Genomic DNA, 27417 nt, shown 5'->3' with positions numbered 1-27417 from the left:
GTTATTCTTAGTCATTTAAAAGAAATTAAAGTTACCTAGTCTCATATAAGTTTTGCTTGCTACAAAGGCTAATGACTCAGGTATACTAGATGATCAGATTTAAAAGAAATCAGATTTCTAGCACTGAAGGAAACAGTAATCTCATTTATTTCCCTACCTCATTTTATAAATTGAAAAAACCCCAACATTAAAACTAGTTATCCTCATTGAGCTTACATTTTAGTGAGTGAGATGGTCAATAAAGGTTCAAATAAACATATAATATCACCTTGGGTAGTGGTTAATTCTTTGAAGAAAAAAAAAATTAAGGGATGGAGAGTGACCAGGGTAAAGATGGGGTTAGAAACAATCTCTGCGGAAAGAAGATTGAGCAAATACATAATAAAGGGAGAGAGTGAAGATGTATGCTTGAGGAAGAAAAATTAAAACAAATGAATGGGAATAAATACTTGGCAAAGTTGTACAAATTACTTTTTTATTGATGGAAGTTTGAAACCAATTGTTTATTGATAATTTAATCTTTATCAATTAAGAGAGTTGGATTTTAACTAGTTCAGCTACTAAATACTATGATTTTGAGTACAGTACATTATTTCACTTGAAGACAAAGTTAGGACTAAATTTTTAAAGGAACATACAAATGGTGGTTTTGGGGTTTTTGTTAGTGCTGTAAACACTGAGATTATTCACCTCTGGAATCAAAAATAGCCAGGAAATACTGGGTTTTCTTTTACACACGGATTAGTATGTTTGAACCCTCCCTGTTGAATTGGTATCTTTTATTCATTCATTTGTTGTGAGATTCAGTATAAAGTTATTCTCACTATTTTCTTTGAAGGCATACATGTAAATCTTGATTGTGTATTCTGTTCTTCTGTTGACTTTTTGCGTATATAATCATTTGAAAACTTAAGTCATATACAGACAAAAGTAGTTTTGACATAAGTATTGCTGATATATTCTTTCTGATTAATTACACTATGGCTCCTTTCAGAGTTGGGCTGGTGACAGTTTTGCAACTTTACCTTAAATTTTAAAATATTTAAATAAATGAGTTACATTTTATCTAAAACTGGAATTTATATACTAGTTCTAATAAAATAGCACTGAAATACTGAGATAAGAAAGCGTGAGCTTTGTTTTAGGTTGTGGTATTTATAAAAATAAGTATAAATCACCTTTTTTTCTTTACTAGCGTTTAAGGCCTTTACCATAGAATGGGGATTAGAGTTTGGGATATTTAAGATTATTTTCTTTGTTTGAGATGCATTTTCTCAGTAGATCATTTCTTCATTGAGAATAGAGATTTGTCTGAAAAAATGCTTAGCACTCACAGGCTTAATGTGTGGCTCTAAAAGGCTCATTTGCTTGGCAACGATTAAACCCATAAACTTCACCTCTTTGTTTGAGCTTAGATCTCTTGATCAGTAATATAAATATATCTTTACTGATTACCTAAATTTTAAAATCCTCGGAGCTCACATTCTAGAGGTTAAATTGATAGGCTTTAGAGTGAGACTTGGGTTAAGAACTGTTGATGGATAACTGTGTCACCTTAGTCCTTCGTTGCATCATCTGTATCTTTTAGGGGTTTGTGAGAAGTTAAACAAGACAACATATATCAAAAAGCCCCTAGAGTCCCAGGCCAAGAGTTATTGTGCAACAAATGGTAGCTGTTTGTAGGTGTTGTTATTGTTTATTCTGAGTTTTGCATTTCTTTACAAATTACCTACCTCCAGTGTTGCTTATGATTCAGCAACTTTTAGGAAATCTCTTTTATTAACTTATTGTAATCTTTAGTGATTTCAATTTTGTTTTTGAGATGTAATCCACATACCATAAAATTCGCCCTTTACATTATACATTTTATGGTTTTACTGTATTAAAAAGCTATGTAACAGTAATCACCTTGAATTCCAGGACTTTTTCATCATCCCAGAAAGAAACCCATACTCATTCCCTAGTCTCTCTTTCCCATTCCCCTAGCAACCACTAGTCTGTTTTGCATTTCTGCTGATTTCCCTATTCTGGATATTTCATATAAATGTAATCACACAATAAATATTCTTTTATTCAGGCTTCTTTCAGCATGTTTTGAAGGTTCACCTGTATTGTAGGATGTATCAGTACTTCATTTCTTTTTATGGCTAAATAATATTCAGATTTATGGATGTACTGTATTTTGTTTATCCATCAATTGATGGGTATATTTGGATTGCTTCCACTTTTTGTTTTTTAGAGATAATGCTGCTATGAGCATTTGTGTACAACTTTTTGCTTAGACGTATGTTTTCATTTCTCATAGATGTATATACCTAGGAGTAGAATTACTGAGTCATGTATTACTATGTTTAACTTTTTGAATAACTGCCAAACTATTTTCCCAACTGACTGTATCATTTTATATCCCCACCAACAGTATATGGGGGTTCAGATTTCTCCATATCCTCAGCAGCACTTGTTACTGTCTTTTTGGTTTTTTTTTAAAGATTTTATTTATTTATTTGACAGACAGAGATCACAAGTAGGGAGAGAGGCAGGCAGAGAGAGAGGAGGAAGCAGGCTCCCTGCCGAGCAGAGAGCCTGATGCGGGGCTCGATCCCAGGACCCCAGGATCATGACCTGAGCCAAAGGCAGAGGCTTTAATCCACTGAGCCACCCAGGCGCCCCTGTTACTGTCTTTTGATTATTGTTACAGTCTTCTGATTTTAGCCATCCTAGTGGACGTTAAATGTTACCTTACCATATTTTCAGTTTGCATTTCTCTAAATACCAATGGCATTGAATATCTATTTCATTCACATACTTTTTGGCCATTTGTATATCATCTTGGGAGAAATGTCTTTTCAGTTCTATTGTTCCTTTTTTAATTGGGTTGTCTTTTTATTATTTAGTATATATTCTGGATCTTTAGCCCCTTATCTGATACATGATTTGCAAAAATTTTCTATTCTGTGGATTGTCTTTCATTTTCTTAATAGTGGCCTTTAAAGCACAATAGTTTTTAATATTGATGAATTCAGTTTATTTGTTTTTTCCTTTATTGCTTGTGCTTTTGGTATCCTGTCTAACAAATCATTACCTAATGTAAGGTCATGAAGATTTTTGACTGTGTTTTCTTCTAAGAGTTTTAGTTTTAGCCTCTACATTTAGGTCATTGATTAATTTTGAGTTAATTTTTGTATATGGTACCAGGTAAAGATCTACCATCATTCATTTACATATGAATATTCAGTTGCTCCAGTACCACCAATTCTTTTTCCATTGAATTATTGTGACAGATTTCAATTTTAAGGAACTTAAAACCATAATTTCTTATTTGCTGTGATTTAAGACAAAAGATTTGTTATCTTTCTTTTTGAAAGCTTGTTCTAACTATGGAGTAGAAACTGCTCTAAAATTTGACTTTGGGGGCACCTGGCTGGCTCAGTCGTTAAGTGTCTGCCTTTGGCTCAGGTCATGATCCCGGGGTCCTGGGATCAAGCCCCGCATAGGGCTCCCTGCTCCACGGGAAGTCAGCTTCTCCCTCTTCAACTCCCCCTGCTTGTGTTCCCTCTCTCGCTGTGTCTCTCTCTGTCAAATAAATAAAAATAAAAAAATAATTAAAAATATTTTGACTTGGGGCGCCTGGGTGGCTCAGTGGGTTAAAGCCTCTGCCTTCGGCTCAGGTCATGATCCCAGGGTCCTGGGATCGAGCCCCTCATGGGGCTCTCTGCTCAACAGGGAGCCTGCTTCCTCCTCTCTCTCTGCCTGCCTCTGCCTACTTGTGATATCTCTCTCTCTGTCAAATAAATAAATAAAATCTTAAAAAAAATTTTTTTTGACTTTGACATATTGATGCTCTGAGTATTATTCTTACCCTGTTGGCAGATTGTGTCTGAGATGATAGCTAAGCTGGATATCTCACAGTAATACTTTCTCAGTGTGAAAATATCTTCCTGTTTATAGGATTGATTTGATTTTGTAGTACCTTATTTTGAAAGCACCTGAGTTAGAGTTTGAGAAGTTTTATAATCCATTTAATCTTACTCTATTTTATATGTAAGACTTAATTTCTCTAATTAAATTTCTTTAATTAAAATACTGGCACATTGAGGGAGAGGGACAGAAAGTAAATTGATAAAATAATTAGTTATGGTAGTAGTCAGGCCTTAATTATTCTAATCACTTTCTTAGAATACTGAGAAAGGATCCCTCCAAATGAAACACTCATTAATTCTATTCATGTTTTCTATTCTGTTGCTCTTACTTTCTATGAACTACAAACACTTGTATATATATTTTCATCATCATGGCTTTTAATTAGTGTTCTGATTTTTTCTTAATTTCAGCCTGGAGATGTTGGATAAAGTTGAGCCCCCAACTATACCAGAAGGTTATGCTATGTCTGTGGCATTCCATTGTTTGCTTGACCTTGTACGTGGAATTACTAGTATGATTGAAGGAGAGTTAGGAGAGGTTGAAACAGAATGTCAGACTACTACTGAAGCAGCTTCTTCACCAACACAATCATCAGAACAGCAAGAATTACAGTCAACATCAGACCAGATGGATAAAGAAAAAGGTATACTGATACCTGTATTTTTAATTTTTATTTTGAAATAATTTGAATTTACAGAAAAGTTGCAGAAATACTCAAGTTCCCAAACATCCCTTCACCCTGATTTCCCAGTTGTTAACACTACCCTATTTGTGTTATCATTCTGTTTATGTACGTCACTATACTTTTCTGCTGAACTATTTGAGAATAAGTTGCAGACATGATATCCTTAATGTTTTCGTGTTTTCTTAAAAATAAGGACAGTTTCCTAATAAAACTACAGTATAGTCCCATCATAAATTTAGCATCAGCCCAGTATTATCTTATCCCAGACCTCATTCAGATTTTGCCAGTTGCCCCAGTGATGTCTTTGGTGTTCTGGGATCACATGTTGAATTTAGTTCCCTGTTGCTATACTATCCTTTACTCTGGAAACTTCATTAGATTTTTCTTGTCTTATATGATCTTGACATTTTTGAAGAGTACAGGCTAGTCAGTTTAGGTTTGTCTTTTTTTCCCTTATAATTAGATTCAATTTACTCATTTTTGCTAGGGCTGCCACAGAAATATTGCTATGTTAAACCTAGTCTATAAACACAGCAAGAGCATACAGTTATCAGTATGTCTCATTATTGGTAATGTTAACTTTTATCATTTGGTTAACATAATGTCTGGCTGGTTTCTTTGGTGTAAGATTAATTATGAACTTTTTGTGGAGAAATATTCTGAGGCTTCTGTAAAAGAGAGCTTTCCCTTCTCACCCATTTATTTAGTTTTTTAAATTTACTCATTTATATTAGTATGGATTCTTGGATTTCTATTTTATTTGAAAGCTTACAATGTAATGTGATTATCATTATTTGGTTTAACACACAGATTGTTCCTGATAATGGCCAGTGGGACCCCTTTCAAACTGGCCACTGTGTCCTTTTATCATTTTCTGAGCACTATCTCACTATCTGACACAATACAACGTTCTAAGCTCATCTTGGATCTTTCTTGCCAAGCCCAGGAATCAGTTATTTTTCTAAGGAGCCCTTGCTATTTTTAGTTTAGTATTTAGAAATGAACACATGGGCACTAGTGTGCTTCTTATTACTTGAAAAGGAGATACACACACATACACATACATCTCTTTACATTTTTAAAAAAATGTTTGTCTAAAAATGTCTAAATGAGGTTTCTTCCAGTTCTGGTTTAATACCGCAAGGCTTATTTTTTTACCTTTCCATGTTTTCAGTTACCTTTTCCAGAAGTGAGACACTTGGTCCCAGTTTATTCAGTGGATTTACTCATTTGCTCGATGCCCAGTGTATAGAAATCAGTCTCCTGGCTGAATAGCTTGTTAACACTGCCTTTCTTCGAGCTGGTCACAGAGGCTGGAAATTTGGCCCAGTGAAGGGGAAGGGAATAGGAATTGGTATTACACACACACACACACACACACACACACACACACACACACACACACACACACACACACATACACAGAGATACCAGTTAACTTGTGTATTGAAAGATCCTACCATTGATATTTTAAAGCAACTTAGTTTAAAGACTTCTTGAGTTCTGAAATTGGTGTGGTTTTTAAGTTTTCATTTTTTCAAATGTATTTTAACTATTAGAGCTTTAGTATTTAATAATCAAGTTGATAGAATATGTAATGTATTGCCAAATGACTAGGGTGGTTTTAGAATGATATATTGTCAAATACTCTGCTATCTATAATGATCATGAAGTGTTGTATGTTTTTGTCCTTTAAGTTAGTAGAGCTGTTTGGGAAGAAATGGTAAATGCCTGCTGGTGTGGTTTACTTGCTGCTCTCTCACTCCTCCTTGATGCCAGGTATTAAGTCTTTATAATTTTTTTTATTGCATGTGTCAGTTAATAAGAAATAAACATTAAAATAGATACTTAAATTGGTCCTAAAATTATTTCTTAATATTAGTTTTTTAATATTAATTTTTCTTATCTTTTTTATAGCTTTATATATATTGAACATTATTCTTTTTTTTTTTTTTAATCAACATATAATGTATTATTTGCTTCAGGGGTACAGGTCTGTGAATCACTAGCCTTACACAATTCACAGCACTCACCATGACACATACCCTCCCCAATATGCATAACCCGGCTACCCTATAACTTCCCCTCCACCCCACCTCAGCAACCCTCAGTTTGTTTCCTGAGATTAAGAGTCTCTTATGGTTTTTCTCCCTCCGCAGTCCCATCTTGTTTCATTTTTCCCCTCCCTGTCCCCCAAGGCCCCCTGCCCTGCCTCTCAAATTCCTCATATCAGAGAGATAGAACATTATTCTTTTTTGGCCACCTCCCTCTCCTTCATCCTATTCTTGCCCTGCTCCCCCCCAGAATAGTTGTCATGATGTTTTAATGGAAAATACAGCCCTAAAATTACGGAGTGCCTTTGTCACTTCAAGCCTTTCTACTACTTTTACAGTAATGATAATTATCAGTTACTTTGATTTTTTTTTTTCCCATAATGACAGGATTTGCTGATTTTAAAATGCTTGATATTTTGGGGAACCTGGGTGGCTCAGTCAGTTAAACATCTGCCCTTGGCTCAGGTCATGATCTCCAGGTCTTGGGATCGAGCCCTGCATTAGGCTTCCTGCTCAGCAGGGTGTCTGCTTCTCCCTCTGCCCCTCCCCACTGCTCAACTTTCTCTCTCTCAAATACATAAATAAATAAAAATCTTTAAAAAAAATGCTTGATGTTTTAGGTTAAATCTTTTGAGTGTGTGACCATTTTCTTCAATAATGATATATGTATTATATACAGCTTTTACCCAGTTCAGATTTTCAGGCATTATGTTGATTAGTTAAAATTCCTTCTTAAGTAAATTGATTTTCATAATACTTTTGTATAGATTTTCTTACAACTTACTGAATACCTAATTCCATGTCATGTTTGCAGTATAATTAAACATAAATTAATCATGTTAAATAAAATACTTTATCTTTTCAGCACAGATGAAGCTGCCACTGAGAATATTTTAAAAGCTGAATTGACTATGGCTGCTCTTTGTGGAAGATTGGGCCTTGTAACTTCAAGAGATGCCTTTATAACTGCAATATGCAAAGGCTCCCTGCCTCCCCATTATGCTCTTACAGTACTGAATACCACCACTGCAGCCACACTTTCCAACAAATGTAAGACTTTAGCTTATTCACAGTTTTTTCCATCTAGTGGAGTGACATGGTATAGAGAAAATATTATAGAAATTCTGAGTTCAAGCCTCTGCTGTTTCATTCACTGACTCTGACCTTGGCGAGAAGTTAATGATGTGGAGCTTCAGTTATTTCCATCTCTTCAAAACAATGGGGGTGCAGGGAGAATAATACCAATTTTAAACAATAATTGTGAAGTTAGAAGAAAATAAATCTGGAAGTCTTTTGTAAACTATATCATACTGCTGAAATGGTGGTTTTTATTTTTATTTTTTTTTAACGGAACTAGTAGAACAGTAATGCTTGCAACCACTGGATTAACATTCAGTTTTTTTCTTGTTGAATACTTTGAAAACACACAGGTTTGTTACATGTAAAGTAAATATGTTTCAATATGATATTTAGTTTTCAGTCTGAAAACTTGAAAATTGGCCTATAACTTTAATTAGAAAAGATTACTGGGAATACATTTTAAAATACTTAATGTGTCCTAATTCTGTTTTGCTTGTGAAGAAGTCTGCCAAAGTTTTACAATTTTAAAAAGTTATATAGAAAATTACTTAAAATTTGTTTAACTTATCTTGGTTTTTGTAACACCTGAGTTTTTAAAAGGTTTGCATATAGATAACTACATAAGTGTCATAGTTGCACTTAGTTTAATAAAATTAATGTTTTAAAGTATATCATTACTGGAGCACCTGGGTGGCTCAGATGGTTAATGTCTGCCTTTGACTCGGGTTGTGATCTCGGGGTCCTGGGATTGAGCCCTGTGTTGGGCTTCCTGTTCAGTGGAGAGTCTGCTTCTCTCTCTCCCTCTACCTGCCTCCTTCCCCCCGCAACTGTTGTGCACTCTCTCTCTCTCAAATGAATAAAACAATGAAATGGGATGCCTGGGTGGCTCAGTTGTTAAGCATCTGCCTTCGGCTCAGGTCGTGATCCCAGAGTCCTGGGATAGAGTCCCACATCAGGCTCCCTGCTCAGCGGGAAGCCTCCTTCTCCCTCTCCCACTCCCCTTGCTTGTGTTCCCTCTCTCGCTGTCTCTCTCTCTCTCTCTCTCTCTCTGTCAAATAAATTTTTAAAAAATCTATAAAAAAAAAAAAAACAAAGTAAAGTATAACATTACCTTGAATGTTGTGTGAGAAGTTTATCTTAATTATTTAAGCTTTCCTTTGTGTTCTAGCATATTCCATTCAGGGTCAAAGTGTTATGATGATAAGTCCATCAAGTGAATCTCACCAACAAGTTGTGGCAGTGGGTCAACCTCTGGCCATCCAGCCTCAAGGAACAGTAATGGTAAAGTATTTTTCTTATCTTGGTTACCAACTAACTCTCCAGCACACCTTTTGTACCTTTCTTTTTATGTTTGCCTAATTTTATCATTATAGTTACTTACTTTTATTTACCTGGATGATTGATACCTTCAGAAGACATTAGCAGTTGACATTATCATAAGCAGTTGTGATAACACAACTTTTTTTTCCTCCTAAAAAGTAATTCATTTCAATCCTCTTTTTAATAGTAACTATCACAGAAAATTAGCTCCAGCCAAGGATCATGACTATAATATATATCTTACAGGTATATTCTGAAATAATGTAATTAGGATAAAAGTAGTTGACATGGTTTCCTTCTAATATAGAACAACTCTGGGGCATTTGAGTTCTACAAAATGTTAATTCAAAGGAATCAGAAAAAAAAGAAAGTGTAAACCATGATCTGCCATTTCTTCTTGTGGTACTCTTAAAACACAATATTTTCCAGTGAAGACCATAGTAAGGACCAAATTAAAAGAAATATATTCTCCATGATGATGATAATGATGATGATGGCAGCTGATATTTATTGAATTTTGTTTTATCTGATTTAATACCCTCAGCTCTTTTCTTTCTAAAGAAATGAAATGATAGGTAGAGAGGTTAATTTAACTAAGGTTATGGTAGTTCCATGACATGAACTCAGCCAATGTTAATCCAGGCCAATGTCAAACTGTACTTTATGCAGTCTTTCTTAATATTTGTTTACAGGTTGATTTTCAGAATAATAATGTAGACCAGTATGACATGATTCCTGTTTATCTATACCTCTTTAAACACTTCTGTTTTAAAGTAAAATCTGTAAGCTTTTATAGTATTTATTAAAATTCCTTACTTGACCTCCATCTGGAATCTCTTATGAGACATTCTAATACATATATATATGATAACACAACTTTTAAGCAAATTAATTTGTTCTTTACAAAACCATCCAAACCTATTTTCTTAATATTTTTGTTTTTTTATTTCAAAAAATATTTGAATATGATAATGCTGCTTTACAAGAATGTACAACAGTATTTACAAATATATCTTTTAAAAAATATATATAGCTCACTTCCAAAAATATCCAGTGTATGAGGACTTTACTTAACTTGGCACACTGCCATGGAGCTGTTCTTGGAACATCATGGCAACTTGTCTTGGCAACTCTACAGGTATGTTGTAGGCTCTGGGTCAGAGGTCAGTGTTGTTTTTATAGCTGAGTGCTAACAAATTAAGCAATGCCTACTGGTGCTTTGAGCAGGCCTAAAGACTAGGCAGTAAGTTTGAAGAAGAAAAAGTTAGAAAGGAATAAAGATGTGGCTTCTATTGTACAAAGTAATGGAATTCTTCTCTCAATGGCCTAAGTTCTATATCCTATGCTTGGTGTCAGAAGTATTTTATATGAATAGTAATTATTAACTTAAATTTAGTTATTGGGGGTGCCTGGGTGGCTCAGTCAGTTAAGCAGCTGCCTTCAGTTCAGGTCATGATCTCAGAGTCCTGGGATTGAGTCCTAGATTGGGCTCCCTGCTCAGCGGGGAGTCTGCTGCTCCCTCTCCCTCCCTCTGCCACTCCCCCTGCTTGTGCTCTCTCTCTGTCTGTCTTTGTCAAATAAATAAAATCTTTAAAAACAAATTTAGTTGTTGGAAACTTACTAATTTTAATTATTTGAAGTTACTACTGATTTTTTAAAAATTTTAGTTACTAGAATTTTTATAATTTTTATAAATTTCTTTATTTTTTTTTTTTACCTTTAATTTTACAGCATCTTGTGTGGATTCTGGGATTAAAGCCTAGTAGTGGTGGTGCCTTGAAACCTGGGAGAGCTGTAGAAGGACCCAGTACAGTAAGCTCTAGTTGGTTTTACTCAATTTGTGCTTCCTGAAATGCTCATATGTTACATTTAATTGTATTCTTCTCTTAGGTTCTAACAACAGCTGTGATGACAGATTTACCAGTGATTTCCAATATACTTTCAAGATTGTTTGAAAGCTCACAGTAAGAATCAGTTTTTAAAATTGATAGAAATATTATTAGTGTATATTTTAGATCAGAATGTTTTATTTCTTCATTTTCATTATAGGTATCTTGATGACGTATCATTGCATCATTTAATAAATGCACTTTGCTCCTTATCCCTAGAAGCAATGGATATGGCCTATGGAAATAATAAGGTGTGATATTCTATCTTTCTGTTTTAAATATGGTACATTATTGAGTTAAATAAGGAGTACACTCATTATGATCTTAGTATTTTAGTAATGGGACTAATGCTTATCTTGCAGGCTCTCTCAATTCTCTTGAGTTTTTACCATTTATGGTGGTTATTTGTTGAAGGGGGAGTGAAGAGGACTATCCAGTTTGTGATTTGTCTAATATATATTAATAATTTTAAACTGTTTCTGTTTCTCTTGGGTACTGAGTATTTTAAGAAACATTTTGATAAAGAATAAAGGCAGTATCACATTTATAAATGAGTTCCATAAAATGTCATAATAATATTTGTAATTATAATTTATGATTGGGGCAATACAAGATTTAAATCAAGCAATATATATATGTCTCAGTTTCTCTTGCCTTCGTTGGGATGGAAAATAAGGAGCTAATCATTTCTTTCTAAAGGTAATGATTCTCCCTACCTTGAAAATTAATTTTTTGCTTTGCTCATTAACTGAATGAATAGAACAGTACTTTTGAATATTGACATTCAAGAACATTTCTTTCTGTACTCAAAATATAATTTTCTGTTATACTTAGAAAGCACAGGAATATATGGATTTATTTATATTTTAGAAATTATTTAAAATAAAATGCTTTCCGTGTTTTAAAATAAGTATAGTGTGACCATTTACAAATAAATGAAGATACCTAGAACACGATTAAAAAGCAGAGAATGCAGCTTTATAACTTGTTTAACATATACCTGTAAGATCCAAAATTATATTGTCTGCCTAGACCTAAATTATAATTCTTTATACTGTGGCTTTTCATCTGTAAGACTGTTGTAAAGATTAACCACACTAAGGTTTCATTAGGGAGAAGTTTTGTATACTATAGCACATAGCTAGAGAATTACATAAGCATGTAGGTGTTTGAAAATGTGCATTATAGTTGACTCCAAATTAAGGCAAGAGCAATACAAAATATAGTGAAGTAATCAGTTTCTGGATATCTTTAATAATCCTGCATCTTTAAGATTAACTCTTAACACACAAATATATTTTTAATAGAGTACCTTAAGGAAATCTGAACAAGTTTCTCTGGTAATGTCTTGAGAATTTACATATTCACTCAGTAACCACAGTATGTTTACTCTATGTACATGATACTCTTCTAGGAAATACAAAGGAAATAAAAGATTTTTACTTTCAAATAGCATGTAAACTACTTGGCTCATGGTTAAGTGGTAGCTGAAGTGGTATAAGAGTTAAAGTTATAGATCTTATGTGGTGTGAGACTTATTTTCTGAATCCTTAGTGTCCTGTTATGGAAGATGTTTTTACTGCATATTTTGACTAAAAGAACTAAGATTAATCAAGATGAATGAATTTGTGATTGGAGTTGGGTATTGAAGGAATGGCAAAATTTAGAAAAGGGCAGTTTTGTGGAAATCAAAAGAGAAAAATGTTACAAGAAATCAAGAAGAATGAGGATTGAGGGGCGCCTGGGTGGCTCAGTGGGTTAAGCCGCTGCCTTCGGCTCAGGTCATGATCTCAGGATCCTGGGATCGAGCCCCGCATCGGGCTCTCTGCTTAGCAGGGAGCCTGCTTCCTCCTCTCTCTCTGTCTGCCTCTCTGCCTGCTTGTGATCTCTCTCTGTCAGATAAATAAATAAAATCTTTAAAAAAAAAAAAAAAGAATGAGGATTGAGAAGAAATAGGAAATTTGATTATTATTAGTTTATAGTTAATCTGGAAAAATATAATTTAAAGAGAGTGGTAGGAGCAGATGTGATATTTCAGGGAGGCTTAGAGGGAACAGTTGTTGGAAACATGGATGCACTGGAATGGGTATTATATTTCTGAGAATGTGTTCTTATTTCTCTATTATATGATTTGATTTTATAAAGTGAAGTGGTAAATGAGGAACAGAAATAAAAGTTTATAAAAATAATTCAAGTGTAAAAAATTTTTAAATGGAAGCATGAAACAGTATATTATTCACTTGTGCTTTTTTATAAAAAGTTATTGTAAAATATGCAGATGTTGAAATAAGAAACTTGTATAATTTTTTTCATTGTTAAAAATACTTTATCAGGGGCGCCTGGGTGGCTCAGTGGGTTAAGCCTCCGCCTTCGGCTCGGGTCATGATCTCAGGGTCCTGGGATCGAGTCCCACATTGGGCTCTCTGCTCAGCGGAGAACCTGCTTCCTCCTCTATCTCTCTCTCTGCCTGCCTCTCTGCCTACTTGTGATCTCTCTCTCTATGAAATAAATAAATAAAATCTTAAAAAAAAAATAAAATAAAATAAAAAAATAAAAATGCTTTAAAAAAATACTTTATCAATGTTAGCTCTTCTGAGTTAAATATTCTAGGGATTAAAGATTTATATATCAATGTCCTTTATCGTGGCTTTAGAGTGACCAGCCATTTCATTTTTGGTCCTCATTTCAGGAATTTGTGCCAATGTGTTGAGAAAGTAGCTTATGGTAAAGTTTTCAGATGGGTTGATGATACCTGTGCAGACATATTACCAAACTCAGTATAACAATGACAAAAATTAAAAAGCAGCTGCTGTTCGTAGTTTACTGTATGTCAGGCACTTACTTATTTAATCATTTAAAACAATTCGGTGAGGTTTGGTGGTAGTATCCTCTTTTTCACAGATGAAATATGAAAATAGAGAGCTTAACTAATTTATCTGGGATCACCTATTTGGTAAATGTTAGAGCTTGGATTTGAACCCACATCTGTATCATTCTAGAACTTTATTCTTAACCACTAGTGGCTTTAACTTTTGTGTCCTGTAGAGTTTTTTTGATTAAGCATCTGCCTTTGGCTCAGGTTATAGTCCTGGGGTCCTGGGATCAAGCCCTGCATTAGGCTCCCTGCTCAGCAGGAGAGTCTGCTTCTCCCTCTCCCTCTGCCTCTGGTTGTGTGCTTTCTTTCTCTCTCTCTCTCGGTCACTCAAATAAATAAATAAAATCTTAAAAAAAAAAAAGTCTGCTGTTGAGTTTTTAAAAATATACCAGGACTACATCCTAGGCTTCCTGAATAAGAATCTTTGTTATGAGGTGTGGATGTCTGTACATTCTTTTAAATGACACACTATTCTTATATATATCCTGGTTAGAATGAGCAGGAGGAGGAGGAGGAAGTAATACTAGGCAACATTTATGGGGACTCACTATGTGCCAGATACTTTCTAACATGTGGTTGTTTCGGTATATTATTATCTCCATTTCATACATTAAAAAAAATTAGTGGAAGTAGTAACTTACTGTTACACAGCTGTTAAGTGGTACAATTGAAGTGAAATGCTAGGCAGTTATAGGCAGTTCACAGTTATCATGTTTCTACCATGATACATTTTTCTACCACACAAATTTTTAAGGTGTGTACAACATTAGCACGTGCAGGAAGGGTCAGCCTGACCATTATATTTGTCTTTCTGGTTGGTGAAATGCTAGCCACTGAGGAGAGGGGTTTGTCTTCTATTTCTGCTACTTTTCTGTTAGTGTCTAAACTGGTATCAGCCATATTCTTGACATCACACTTTTCCCCCTGCTCTCTGATGTCTTCTTTCTGCTTTTTTCATACTTGACATTCACACATAAAACCTGGACCTTTGAAGACTACACTAATAAGAATATATATTAGTCAGCCTGGGCTGCCATAACAAATTATCACAGACTGGGTGGTTTAAACTACAGAATTGTGTTTTCTTACAGTTCTGGAGGCTGCAAGTTTGAGATCTAGATGCCAGTATGGTGGTTCTAGTGAGGGCTCTCTTCCTGGCTTGAAAGATGGCTGCCTTCTCACTGTATCCTCATGTGGTGGGGGTGGAGTGCTTAAGAACACACTAACAAGTTCTCTGGTGTCTCTTTTAAGAAACCACTAATCCTGGCTTACCAGAGTTTCACCCTATGACCTCATTTAACTTTACTTACCCCTTATTGGCCTTATCTCCAGATACCATCAACTTGGGGGTTAGGGTTTCAACAAAGGAATTTTAGGGGGACAAAGTTTAGTCTGTGGTAGAATGTATCTTTCCTTCTGGTCAGACGACTAGCCGTTCTATATGTCTAGAATAAGTTTTGAATTTTTCAGTTTTTCCTCACGAAGGCATTTTCTTCCTAACCAATTTTCCAACTAGAAGCTATTCTGGGTACTTGAAGGTGGGCAGAAAGGCTTGTCTTATGATAACTGAGATTCTGTTATGATTATTACTAACTTTATACTAATTAGATATTAATTATAGTCATGCTTTTCAGAGTATTGTGTTTTATTTACATTTGAGGTACTAAAAATTCTTATAATAGCAAATTGCAATGTGTTTTTTCTCTAGGAACCATCTCTTTTTGCTGTTGCCAAATTGTTAGAAACGGGTCTAGTTAACATGCACCGAATAGAAATTCTTTGGAGACCTCTAACTGGACATCTGCTTGAGGTAACTTCTTTTTCTTAAATACTGTTTACTTCTTGTTAAGAATAAAGGCCTACACATTGAACTAATGATTCTGGATAACCATATGAAAAATCAGCATTACCATTTTTTTTCCTTGTACTTATCCCTTTATAATTTATCAATGACTGAAGTTTTATAATAATTGCTTTGCTGGAAGAATTGCTTTTGGCTGAAAAATGGGTGATACACAATGCAGTCTCTGAAGTCTCCTTCAGCTGTTAGCTTGGGACCTCTTTCTTTTGTTATATAGTCTCATGATCTACCTCAGTTTCAGCTAGTTCTGAAACTTCAAGGTAATTGGGCTGAGAGTTAGTAGTAAACATTGTGTCTTTATAGCCTTTCCTATGATCCTGAGATAGCTCTTCTGCAAAGGGAAAAACTTTTTTGGTATTACTAATTATTAGATAGTACCAGGGAATTTTCATCTGAATTTGTATCTTGTGTCCAAGTTGGAATGATTGGTAATAATGAGCTACTTCTCAGTAAAAGCTGCTTCGGTCATTATATGTGTTTATGTGTGGTTTAGGTTTAGGTTACCTGGATTCATTTTGTATTTTTTGAGTAAGCTAGGAAAGGTATTATTCTTAATAAGAAAAACAAATGTCCTTGTCCTTTTCTTTATTTTTTTTCCATTTTATTGGGATTACTTTTATGAATTATTAAAGGATATATGCCAATTTCTTTATCGTGGACCTTCTCACCAAATGGCACAAAAATAAGTTTTTAAGATTTTAGCACAGTATTCGATTATGAGGGTAGGCCTAATTAGGAACTTTGGTGTCAGCCTACTTTTTTTGTTTACTCTGATGACACAATTTACTTTTATGACATTTTTTTTTTCCTGTGACTTACTTAGTTTCATATTTTATCTTCTCTCTATTGCTTCCTTTGCCCCTTATACAGAAGGTAAGCTAACTTACATTATAGATATAATTTTCCATTACTGATGAACTTTTGATGTCATTTTTAAAAATGTGAAAGAACAGGAGTGTCTGGGTGGCTCATTTGGTTAAATGTCTGCCTTCCACTCGGGTCATGATCCCAGCATCCTGGGGTCAAGCCCCGCTTTGGGCTCCCTGCTTAGTCGGGAGCCTGCTTCTCTCTCTCTCCCTCTGTGCCTCACACTGCTTGGGCTCTCTCTCTCTCTCTCAAATAAATAAATAAAATCTTAAGAACAGAAAATGTAATGTTTTAATTTTTCTTTTCTCAAGTTGATGTGTGATACATAGCTTAAGTATACAATTTAAATATTTAATTTTTATTCAATGTTTTGTCCTCAGGTCTGCCAGCATCCAAACTCTCGAATGAGAGAATGGGGAGCAGAAGCTTTAACTTCACTTATTAAAGCAGGATTAACATTTAACCATGATCCTCCACTTTCACAAAACCAGGTAAAGAAATTCTTGTTTTTAAAAATAATTCTTAATATAAAATCATCTCCCATATATAATTTTTTCTTAATATAGCAAATGGATGATATTCTGAGAATGAGTTTTGTTGCTTAATATTCTATTTTATATGTAGGCCATGGATATCTTACAGAGGTTGATATGTCTGGATTTTTAGGATTATCTTTATTAAAAAATACAGCAACTTTCTTGCAAATGACAGGGAATTAAAGCTATTAAATTACCTAGAACTGGTCTCCTAGTGCAGAAGTTTCCCTGTTCATGCATTGCTAAAGCTTTATTTTGATGCCCTACTTTATTAGCCTGCTTGGTTTGGTCCTTAACTGTCTCAAATTTTTTCTCTGATTATCCATACATGAGGAGAAAACAACCGCTGGAAGAGACAAGTACCATAAATAGATTTTTATTTTAAAATACTTTTAAAAGTTATTTTATTCTTCCAGAGTTTATTTTTGAATCCTTTGTCCTGACTTCTATAATCATTCACCTCTATCTTACACAATTTTTTAAAAGTCTACCAAAGTTCTGTTGTTTGAAGAATGAATAGGAATGAGGTATTTAATAGGCATTTCCATTGCCTTCATTATCTTACTATATTGTAATTGTGTTACTTATTGAGTATATACGATATGCCAACTGGTATATTAGCTCTTGGCATAGAATGATAAATGAAACAGAAAAGATGTATGTTCTTACAGAACTTACATTTTAGATTTCATACTTTTTCCTATTATACTTTAAGGTTTTTGAAAACAAAACCCTGATCCATATCCTTAACGTTCAGCTTAATACTTGGCACATGGTGAGAGCTTTAATGTTTTTTTAGTCAGCGAACCAAATAAGTGAGTCCTTGAAGAGAAAAAAGTTAAAAATGAAGCAAGTGCTTTCAGATACTTTTGAAGGGACTGGAATAGAGTATTTTTTTTTTTTTTTTTTTTTAACTCCGATGGGTTCCAGTAGTTTTATGCCATCTTTGTTCATGTCAACCATACTTAATTTTTAGGAGTATTAAGAATTTTCAATACATGTGATATACATTAACAGAATAAATGAAAGATGATTTTAGAAATTGGGGATTATTTTCCTCTCTCCAAATATAGCTAGATATAAATAGATAGATTTCCTTTAGTGAGATTAATTTCATATGGGTCTTTAATTAGTGTCTTTTTTAAAAAAGTTTTTAAGTAATTAATTTTTGTTTGGGGTCTTCAATGAATGTTTTTTAATGCAGGATCACTCTCCATTTAATCCAAAATTTAACATGTTGAAAATTGGTTTTTATTTTCTCTTATTTTAAAAAAATACAGAGGACAAAATAAACCTCTGGTGATTATGGTTAGAGAATCACATTCAGTGTTTGTTTTAGTAGAAAAGTTTCTGTTAACTATTATAGTCTGAGTGGAAGTGAATTTAAATTTAAAAAGCAACTGTAAAGCCTTTCTGTCTTTTTGAGCCTCTCTTCCTAATTAGTTTCTTGCCCTCCTTTCAGAGGCTGCAGTTGCTTTTATTGAACCCATTAAAGGAGATGTCCAGTATTAACCATCCAGATATCCGACTCAAGCAATTAGAATGTGTGTTGCAGATTCTTCAGAGTCAGGGAGACAGTCTTGGGCCTGGATGGCCATTAGTGCTTGGAGTCATGGGAGCAATCAGAAATGATCAAGGGTAAGTGTTTAAAATTAACATCCAAAAAGTAATGAGGAGGGACTTTGCCCTAAAATCTTGAAGAAGTGGTAATTTTTTATGTGTCCTCTTCCTGGCTAAGATCTAGAATCGTTTTTCTTATTTCTACCCCCAGTGACTGTAGTGAATTATCAGGGCTCATCTTTGTTTTGGAAGGATAGAAAAATTGCTGTTTACTTGACATTTGACATTTATACAGAAATACAAGGTTTATAGGGTAAATGCACCAAGCTAACAAATTTTGTAACACATCAGAAGATTGGGTCTTATATTATTAAAATAAGCACTGGTAAGATGTGAATTAACACTTTAGGACTTCACTGCATATATTGGGAAATCTAAGAAGTTAGTTTTAAGGGACCTTTAAAAATTTATTGTTCATCGCTTCTCGGCCTTTTGGCTAAGATCAAGTGTAAAAATTTATTGTTCATTTATTTTGTGCCAGTGTATTCTTTTTTTTTTTTTTTTTTAAGATTTTATTTATTTATTTGACAGAGATTACAAGTAGGCAGAGAGCAGGCAGAGAGAGAGGGAGGGGTTCAGGCTCCCTTCCGAGCAGAGAACACAATGCGGGGCTCCATCCCAGGACCCTGGGATCATGACCTGAGCCGAAGGCAGAGGCTTTAACCCACTGAGCCACCCAGGTGCCCCTGTGCCAGTGTATTCTAAGTCCTGTGCCCTGCTAGTTACTCTGATTACACAGATAAATAGCTCTTGCTCTAAAAGTAGAATCTTAGGAAAGAGGAGCAATATCTGTAAGTAGAATCCTAATGAGAATAGTCTGTTATCCTGCAAAAGAATAAGATTCCAGTGGTAGGGGCCTGTGTCCCTGGAGGAGGGCAGAGCCAAAATTATGAGGAACCTTATATGCTTTTATAAACTATTTGGATTTATCTTAAGTACATTGAGGGGCATTTTAGGAGTTTTAAGCAGAGGAACAGTGTGATCTGATGTGCATTTGAGATACATCACTGTGAAAGCACTATGGAGGGGTGGGTGGGACATGAGAGAACCTGCAGTGTTCTCTAGAAACACAGAGTGATGGAGTTAGCTACTTAGCAGCTTGATTATGGAAGTGAAGGGTGATATAGAAAATAGAATAAGGAATGAATCCTATATTTGTAACTTAGGCAGCTTAATGAATGGTGGTATTATTAGCTAAGTAGTAAATACTGAAGGAAGAACAAAATGGACTTATTTAGCTTAAGGTATAATGTTGCAGCGGAGAGAGAGGTCTATTGAATGTTTGCATATATTTGTCTCACTCTGCAGCAGAACTCATGCTATCCAGTATGCTGACTAGTTGAGGAGTTTTATATGATTGAGGTGCTTGGGCTTATTAAGGAAAATTATTTTTTCTTACTTATTTGTAGTAATAAATTTTTTTTAAAGGTTTTATTTATTTGAGAGAGAGAGCATGAAAGGGGGGAGGGTCAGAAAGAGAAGCAGACTCCCTGCTGAGCAGGGAGCCTGATGTGGGACTAGAGCTGAGCCAAAGGCTGTCGTTTAACAAACTGAGCCACCCAGGGGCCCTAAATTTTCTTAAATACTACAAAATACTGAGATGATTAAAGTGGAAAGAGATCAGCCATGGCTTAAATCAAGCTTAAGTATTTTTCTTCTCCCAGTCTACAGTGCAGTTATAAAATAGGACATCGTTGTAGGATGAAATTAATTAGTACATGTAGAACACTTAGGAAGTGCATGACATAACAAACACTCAATAATAAGTTTTAGCTATTGGGTTGCCTGGGGTGGCTCGGTTCATTGGGCATCCGACTGATTTCCACTTCAGTTATAGTCTCAGGGCTGTGAGATCAAGCCCTGCATCAGCTTGGAGTCTGCTTCTCCTCCTTCCCCTTGCTTGAGTGCATTCTTTTTCTTTTTTTCTCTCTCTCTCTCTCTCTAAATAAAATCTTTAAGAAAAAATAAGCATTAGCTATTATAATTCATTTCATTATTAAATTTCACCACTAGAATTTCTCTCTAAAATCAGTTACTTCTTATTCTCTTCATTTGAAATTCAAAATGTATTCTTTTCTTTTACAGACTAGATATAGAATTTTAAATAAGATATAGATATAAAAGAATGAGGAACTAATTTTCATTCAGTGAGTAAATTGTGTGTATTTGCATGTGCTAGGCACCATGCTAGGTATTGGGGGTATAGTGGTGAGAAAGGAGCTGTGGCCAGTTTCCTTTTCTCATTAATGTCTAAGTTTTGTTTGGCTAGTTGATACAAAATTCTTTATTTTTATTTGTTAATTTTTTCAAGTGTGTGTTTCTCTTTTACATTTATGTAAATACTGAAATACTGTATGACCTATATTAGGAAGATTTTCTTGTTCAATTTTTAAAATAGAATTTAACTTGGTTAAAATTAGTGTAAGGTGTGTATTTTTACTTACATTTCTTTTAAGTGCATGAGTATAATTTTTTTCCATTTTTTTTCAGAGAATCCTTGATACGAACTGCATTCCAGTGTCTTCAGTTGGTTGTGACGGATTTTCTACCAACAATGCCTTGTACATGCCTGCAGATTGTTGTAGATGTTGCAGGTAGCTTTGGACTTCATAACCAAGAACTTAATATTAGTTTGACTTCAATAGGTTTATTGGTAAGTATTGCTGCCTTTCTTGTGATCATATAATTTAGAAATCACTGTTATGCTATTGAGAGTGAATACTAAGAGAATTGGCTTTTGGCTTTAGAGGGGTTGTTCAAATGACTTTTAAGTAATAAACTTTTATTTTGCATGAAGGGTTAAATGACACAACTTAAGAATTACTTCATTAATAGAATATTTGGAATAATTTTGATATATTGAGCTAAAATTTAGCTTTAAAAGGTTTGTTGTGAGAGGATTTAGTAAACAGTAGTATGTATGCTTGTGTAAAGATTAACTGATTTTTAATATTGTTTCAGTAGCCACATTTCCATATACTACTTATTTAGTAAATAAAGCTCCAATAAAAGGCTTTACTATATATGTAGGGCTTTGCTATATACACAGTCCTATAGTTTGTCAGTGCTGCTTTATTAGCTGTTAGAAGGCATATGTTAATGGAAGAGCTTTGACTGTGGAAGCAGATATACTTGTATTTTAATTCTGTGTGCCTCTTGTTTAATTATTGGCATCTTGAGCCTCATTTTACTCATCTTTAATGTAGAAAGTAAAATCTAAGCTAGGATATTATTAATATTATATAAGTAAACAAATAGAAAGCTGTTCCCAATATAAATGTATTTAAAGAGATTATTTTGACTCTTTTTAATGTTTATTATAAGCCAGAAGTTTTAAAAGTCAAACTTAAATACCCTTACAAGTAAGATAAGTTACTATTAAATAGGTAATTATAGGAAAGGAAATAAGCACATGTATAGAATTGTTCCCAAAGAGTAGTTCAGTGTTGATTAAATTACTGCTAGGTGTCACCTCCTGTATTTTTATGGTCACATTTTTATCACTGGCATAATTCTCATTAATTCATACACCACATACTGTGGTTGAGAATGAAGTCACAAGATTTATTTGGATATAGTAATTATTCTTATGAAATTATAAAATACCATTAAATGATATTAAGGAATTGTTAATGATTTTTGTGGTGTCATAATGGCATCATGGTTATTTTTTTAAACCCTTTAGTGGAATGAAGTAAATATGACAGAATGTTAATACCTGGCTTTCTATATATCACTATATTGATATATTTTCCCCATTTTTCTATGTTACTGAAATGTTTCATAATAAAAATGTTTGAAAATGTTCACGTTAGCCCATGCTTGTTTCCCCAAATTCTCCTGGGATCAGATGGAGACATGTGACAGAGATATTTTCAGATCTGTTCTACTAGAAAAGAAATTACTGAAGTGGCTTTTTAAAGTTTTATTCTGAAAGGTAAAGCAACCATGCGTTGCATATGTATTTATGTGTTCAAAATAAAATCTGTGAGTGAATGGCGTTTTTCTACTTTGCTTTTTAGTGGAATATTTCAGATTATTTTTTCCAAAGAGGAGAAACTATTGAAAAAGAATTAAATAAAGAAGAGGCAGCACAGCAGAAGCAGGCAGAAGAGAAAGGAGTTGTTTTAAATCGGCCTTTCCATCCTGCACCACCATTTGATTGCTTGTGGTTGTGTCTTTACGCAAAATTGGGTGAACTATGTGTGGACCCCCGTCCTGCTGTGAGGAAGAGTGCAGGACAAACTCTGTTTTCAACAATTGGTGCACATGGAACTTTACTACAGCACTCAACATGGCACACTGTTATTTGGAAGGTACTGTGGATTAGCTTGAGTTACTAGCTTTTGACACAGATTTTTAAATTTTTCAATTAATCTTGTACCTGTTAATTTTTGAAGAAGAATTTCCAGGCGTTTGTGCTTTTGACAATACAGAATGTTAGTTTTGTCATACTTTAAGTTGTGCCTCACCCAGAATAAATTACATACTGAAAGCCTATTCTCTCTTTTTCTGTCTTTATCTCTTACTGTCTGTCTCTGATTTCTGCCTTTGCCTTTCCCTTTTTGCTTCCCGTTTCCCCAAAACCATGTAATTTAAATATAACCAATTGAGAATTTTGTAAATAAAAGAATATCAACAGTAGTGAAATTTCCTTTCAGGATCACCAAACAGAAGTAACCTCTAATTGGTAAATTCTGTATATTTGTTCATTAAATATACAGTTTCATTTTCTTTCTTTTTTTTTTTCCTCTTGCTTTTCTTTGTTTTTTAATATTTTATTTTTAAGTAATCTCTACATCCAACGTGAGGCGCAAACTCACAATCCTGAGACCAGAAGTCACTTGCTATACTGACTGAGCCAGCCAGGCACCCCTTTATTTTTCTTTCTCGTCCTCTTTTTAAAAACTTTCTATGGGATGCCTGGTGGCTCAGTTGGTTGGGCATCCAACTCTTGATTTCGGCTCAGGTTATGATCTCACAGTTGTGAGATTGGGTCCTGTGTTGGGGGCTCTGTACTCAGCATGGAGTTTGCTTGGAATTCTCTCCCTCCTTCTCCCTCTGCCCCTCCTCCAGCTGTGTGCAGGTATACTCTCTCTGTTAAGATAAATAAATATTTTTTAAAAACTTTAAAAACTTTTTACAAAGCCAACAACTTATTAGTGAGGATCCCCTCTTTGCTGAAAGCTCTCCATTTTTGTTCCATGTATTCTATTTTAATAAAAATGTATTTATTGGGGTACCTGGGTGGCTCAGAGGGTTAAGCCTCTGCCTTCGGCTCAGGTCATATCTCAGGGGTCTGGGATCGAGCCCCACATGGGGCTCTCTGCTCAGCAGGGAGCCTGCTTCCCCCTCTCTTTCTGTCTGCCTCTCTGCCTGCTTGTGACCTCTGCCATATAAATAAATAAAATCTTTAAAAAAATTTTTTAAAAAATCTATCATTTCACCACTTTTGTGAATTTCTGAGATCAGTGTTTGACAATAGGCTGCATAGTAAATCTTAGTTATATTTAACAATTTGTCTTCAGTTTAATAAAAATATTCCAAAATGTCTTCTTAAAAATTAATAATTCATATCCACTTATAAAAATAATTAAAATCCCTTCTCCGTCCTGTGTATTCTGTTTCAACTCCATCCGCTGGCTCCTCTCTTCAGATCACAAACATGCTTAAGCCTTCCTTACCATTTAAAAAACAAACTGATATTTTCTGATTCCTATTTTCCTTTTAAACAGCTTAATTGTTAATCTTGCTGCCTAGTTGTCAGTGATTTTTTTTTTCCTTCCTTACCTTCCCTGCATTCTCCTGACCCTTTAATATGATTTCCAGATTATTCTACTTCAGAGTCTCTTAAACCTTAAAGTAACAGAATCACCTAGAGGACTCGCTCAAGTGCAGATTGCTGAGCCACCAGCCCCTGCCTCCCAGAATTTCTGATTTTTCTGAGCCGCCCTGGCTTGTGCTCTGAGAATTGCATGTCTGTGAATTGCCTGTGTGATGCTAATGCTGTTGGTCCTGAGACCATATTTTGAGAACCACGGAAATTGTTCTTAGGCTATAGGTGGTCTTCTAATTGCCAAGATTTTCACCTTAATTCAGTTCTTATCCTATTCACTTTTATTTTTTTGTCGCATCTAACACTTAATTATTTTCTCCTTGAAATTTCTCTTCCCTTGGATTCTGTTTCACAGAATGCTTCTGCTTGTCTTTCCAATTTTTAAAAAATTTTTCTTCAGTTCCTTCCCCTGAATCTACTCTTCAGGTCCCAAACACTTCCTGCTTGATTTTTTCTTTCTTCTTCTTTTTATTTTTTTATTTTTATTTTATTATTTTTTTAAGGTTTTACTTCTTTATGTGAGAGTCAGAGAGAGTGTGAGAGAGAGAAAGAGCATGAAAAGGGGGAGGGTCAGAGGGAGAAGCAGACTCCCTGCCAAGCAGGGAGCCTGATGTGGGACTCAGTCCCGGGACTCCAGAATCATCACCTGAGCCAAAGGTAGTCGCTTAACCAACTGAGCCACCCAGGCGCCTTCTTTTTAATGTAGGCTCTATGCCCAATGTGGGGCTTGAACTCGTGATTCCGAGTTCAAGAGTCATGTTCTTTATGGACTGAACCAGCCAGAAGTCCCCTTGCTTGATTTTTTTGAAGCACCTTCATATAGTCCTGAATCTTCAGTTATAATCTCTCTACAGATATCTTCCATAATTTATTTTTTGCCTGGACTTCTTAGCTTCATTCCCTTCTTGTATATTACTCCATAGATACTCTATTGATACCCCAAATCAATAAGTCTTAGAAAATATTCTACCCAATTTTAAAGTTTTTCATATTCCAGGATGCCTGGGTGGTTCAGTGGGTTAAGCATCTGCCTTTGGCTCAGGTCGTGATCCCAGGGTCCTGGGATCAAGTCCCACATTGATCTCCTTGCTCTTTAGGGAGTCTGCTTCTCCCACTGCCTACTGCTCCCTCTGCTTGTGTGCTATCTCTCTCTCTCTCTGACAAATAAATAAAATCTTTAAAAATTTTTTTTCATATTCCATTTCATATTTAAAGGTAATACAGTATATCTACTGCTAAAATTTTTCTAGTATTCGGGATTGATCTGTCAGATGTAATTTCTTGTGACAATTTCTAACTGCTATGCTATTACTTAAGCTATGTTATTTTTCTGTTCATTTTTATAAATATTCAGGTTCTTTTTCATCTGTTGGACCGAGTTCGGGAGTCTTCTACCACTGCAGACAAAGAAAAGATTGAGTCTGGAGGTGGAAATATTCTCATTCATCATTCAAGGGACACAGCAGAGAAGCAGTGGGCAGAGACATGGGTTTTAACATTGGCTGGAGTAGCAAGAATCTTTAACACTAGAAGATATTTACTGCAACCTTTAGGTATATATATACATTTTCCCTCTGGTTATATAAGTAATTCATGTTAAAGGAAATTTGGAAAATATAAAAGATCTTTTAAAAATTTATGTACAATGCTACTTCCCAAGAATAATCGATCTTAACTGCCAGTCTTTGTGTATGTGTGGTGTGAGCTATACATGTTTTCATTCATCTTATTGAGAAAACATGTAATGTAGCTCATATGGGCTAAGGGATACAGTGATGAGTAAAATACACAGCATCCTTGGTATCTTGTGCCTGAGGGAGTAACTATAATTACATAAATACAAACTTACTACAGTGATAAATGTTACAAAGGAGTGGTGCTTTGTAAGCTTCTAATATGTATTTGACCTGGCCTCTGTGATCTAGGTAGGCTTCCCTAAGAAAGCAGTATTTTAGCGAGGAGATCTGAAGGGTGAGTAGTATGTTCATCAGGCAATAGTAAGACAAAATGTGAAGAGTTTTACAGGCAGAGAGAATTGTACAGGTCAATAGTACTAAGATTAAGAATCCCATTGTGGATTGTACCTTCACTTCTGATGGTAGTGATGGTGGTAGAGAAAAATGAACAGAACGAAGATTTTTTTTGCTTAATTATGAGCATGTCCTACAGAGTCTTGCATTTTTACAAGTTATTATTTTACATTTAGCTTTTTTGTTCTGTTTTTTTCTTTTTTTAAAGATTTTATTTATTTGAGAGAGCGCATGAGAGGAGAGAGGTCAGTGGGAGAAGCAGACTCCCTACAGGGAGTCTGATGTGGGACTCGATCCTGGGACTCCAGGATCATGACTTGAGCCAAAGGCAGTCGCTTAACCAACTGAGCCACCCAGGCGCCCTTTGTTCCTGTTTCTGTTAAGGCATAAGTGTATTTATTCTTTTCATCATCATTTTTGTGTAGTGTTCTTCATGCATTTTTCCTTTTTTTTCCCAGAATAATCCATAGTGTCTGATCCATTTTGCATTCCTAGAGCCTAACATAATATATACGTAAAAATCGTAGTTTTTAGTTTTCATGTAAAATTTATAGAAAATGAAATGTACCGGTCTTAAGTGCACATTTGCTGAGTTTTGACAAAATAAGCATCATTTTTTTTTTTCAATATTTTATTTATTTATTTGACAGACAGAGATCACAAGTAGGCAGAGAGGCAGGCAGAGAGAGAGGAGGAAGCAGGTTCCCCACTGAGCAGAGAGCCCGATGCGGGGCTCGATCCCAGGACTCTGGGATCATGGCCTGAGCTGAAGGCAGAGGCTTTAACCCACTGAGCCACTCAGGTGCCCCAAATAAGCATCATTTTTAATACTTCCATGATTGT

General features: G+C 34.9%; 1 protein-coding gene across 5 annotated transcripts in view; it reads left to right on the top strand.

Moving 5' to 3' along the window:
* Window positions 1-27417, top strand: part of LOC111160139 (MON2 homolog, regulator of endosome-to-Golgi trafficking) — a 106121-nt gene that overhangs the window by 46678 nt on the left and 32026 nt on the right. For 4 of the 5 annotated variants that reach the window (XM_022522993.1, XM_022522991.1, XM_022522995.1 and 1 more), the window contains exons 12-25: window positions 4332-4564; window positions 6304-6385; window positions 7526-7710; window positions 8909-9021; window positions 10094-10198; window positions 10792-10872; window positions 10951-11024; window positions 11110-11200; window positions 15533-15634; window positions 16933-17043; window positions 18551-18726; window positions 21199-21361; window positions 22731-23024; window positions 25899-26097. In XM_022522993.1, coding sequence (XP_022378701.1) covers window positions 4332-4564; window positions 6304-6385; window positions 7526-7710; window positions 8909-9021; window positions 10094-10198; window positions 10792-10872; window positions 10951-11024; window positions 11110-11200; window positions 15533-15634; window positions 16933-17043; window positions 18551-18726; window positions 21199-21361; window positions 22731-23024; window positions 25899-26097 — 2009 coding nt within the window. The remainder of the gene's footprint in view (window positions 1-4331; window positions 4565-6303; window positions 6386-7525; window positions 7711-8908; window positions 9022-10093; window positions 10199-10791; window positions 10873-10950; window positions 11025-11109; window positions 11201-15532; window positions 15635-16932; window positions 17044-18550; window positions 18727-21198; window positions 21362-22730; window positions 23025-25898; window positions 26098-27417) is intronic. The other variant, XM_022522994.1, reaches the window with a different exon arrangement.

This window comes from Enhydra lutris, unplaced genomic scaffold (genome assembly GCF_002288905.1).
Source record: "Enhydra lutris kenyoni isolate GAN:26980312 unplaced genomic scaffold, ASM228890v2 scaffoldscaffold74, whole genome shotgun sequence".
Classification (NCBI taxonomy): Eukaryota; Metazoa; Chordata; class Mammalia; order Carnivora; family Mustelidae; genus Enhydra; species Enhydra lutris.
Note: the sequence above shows the minus strand (reverse complement) of the source record. Positions and strands in the feature narration are given on the sequence as shown.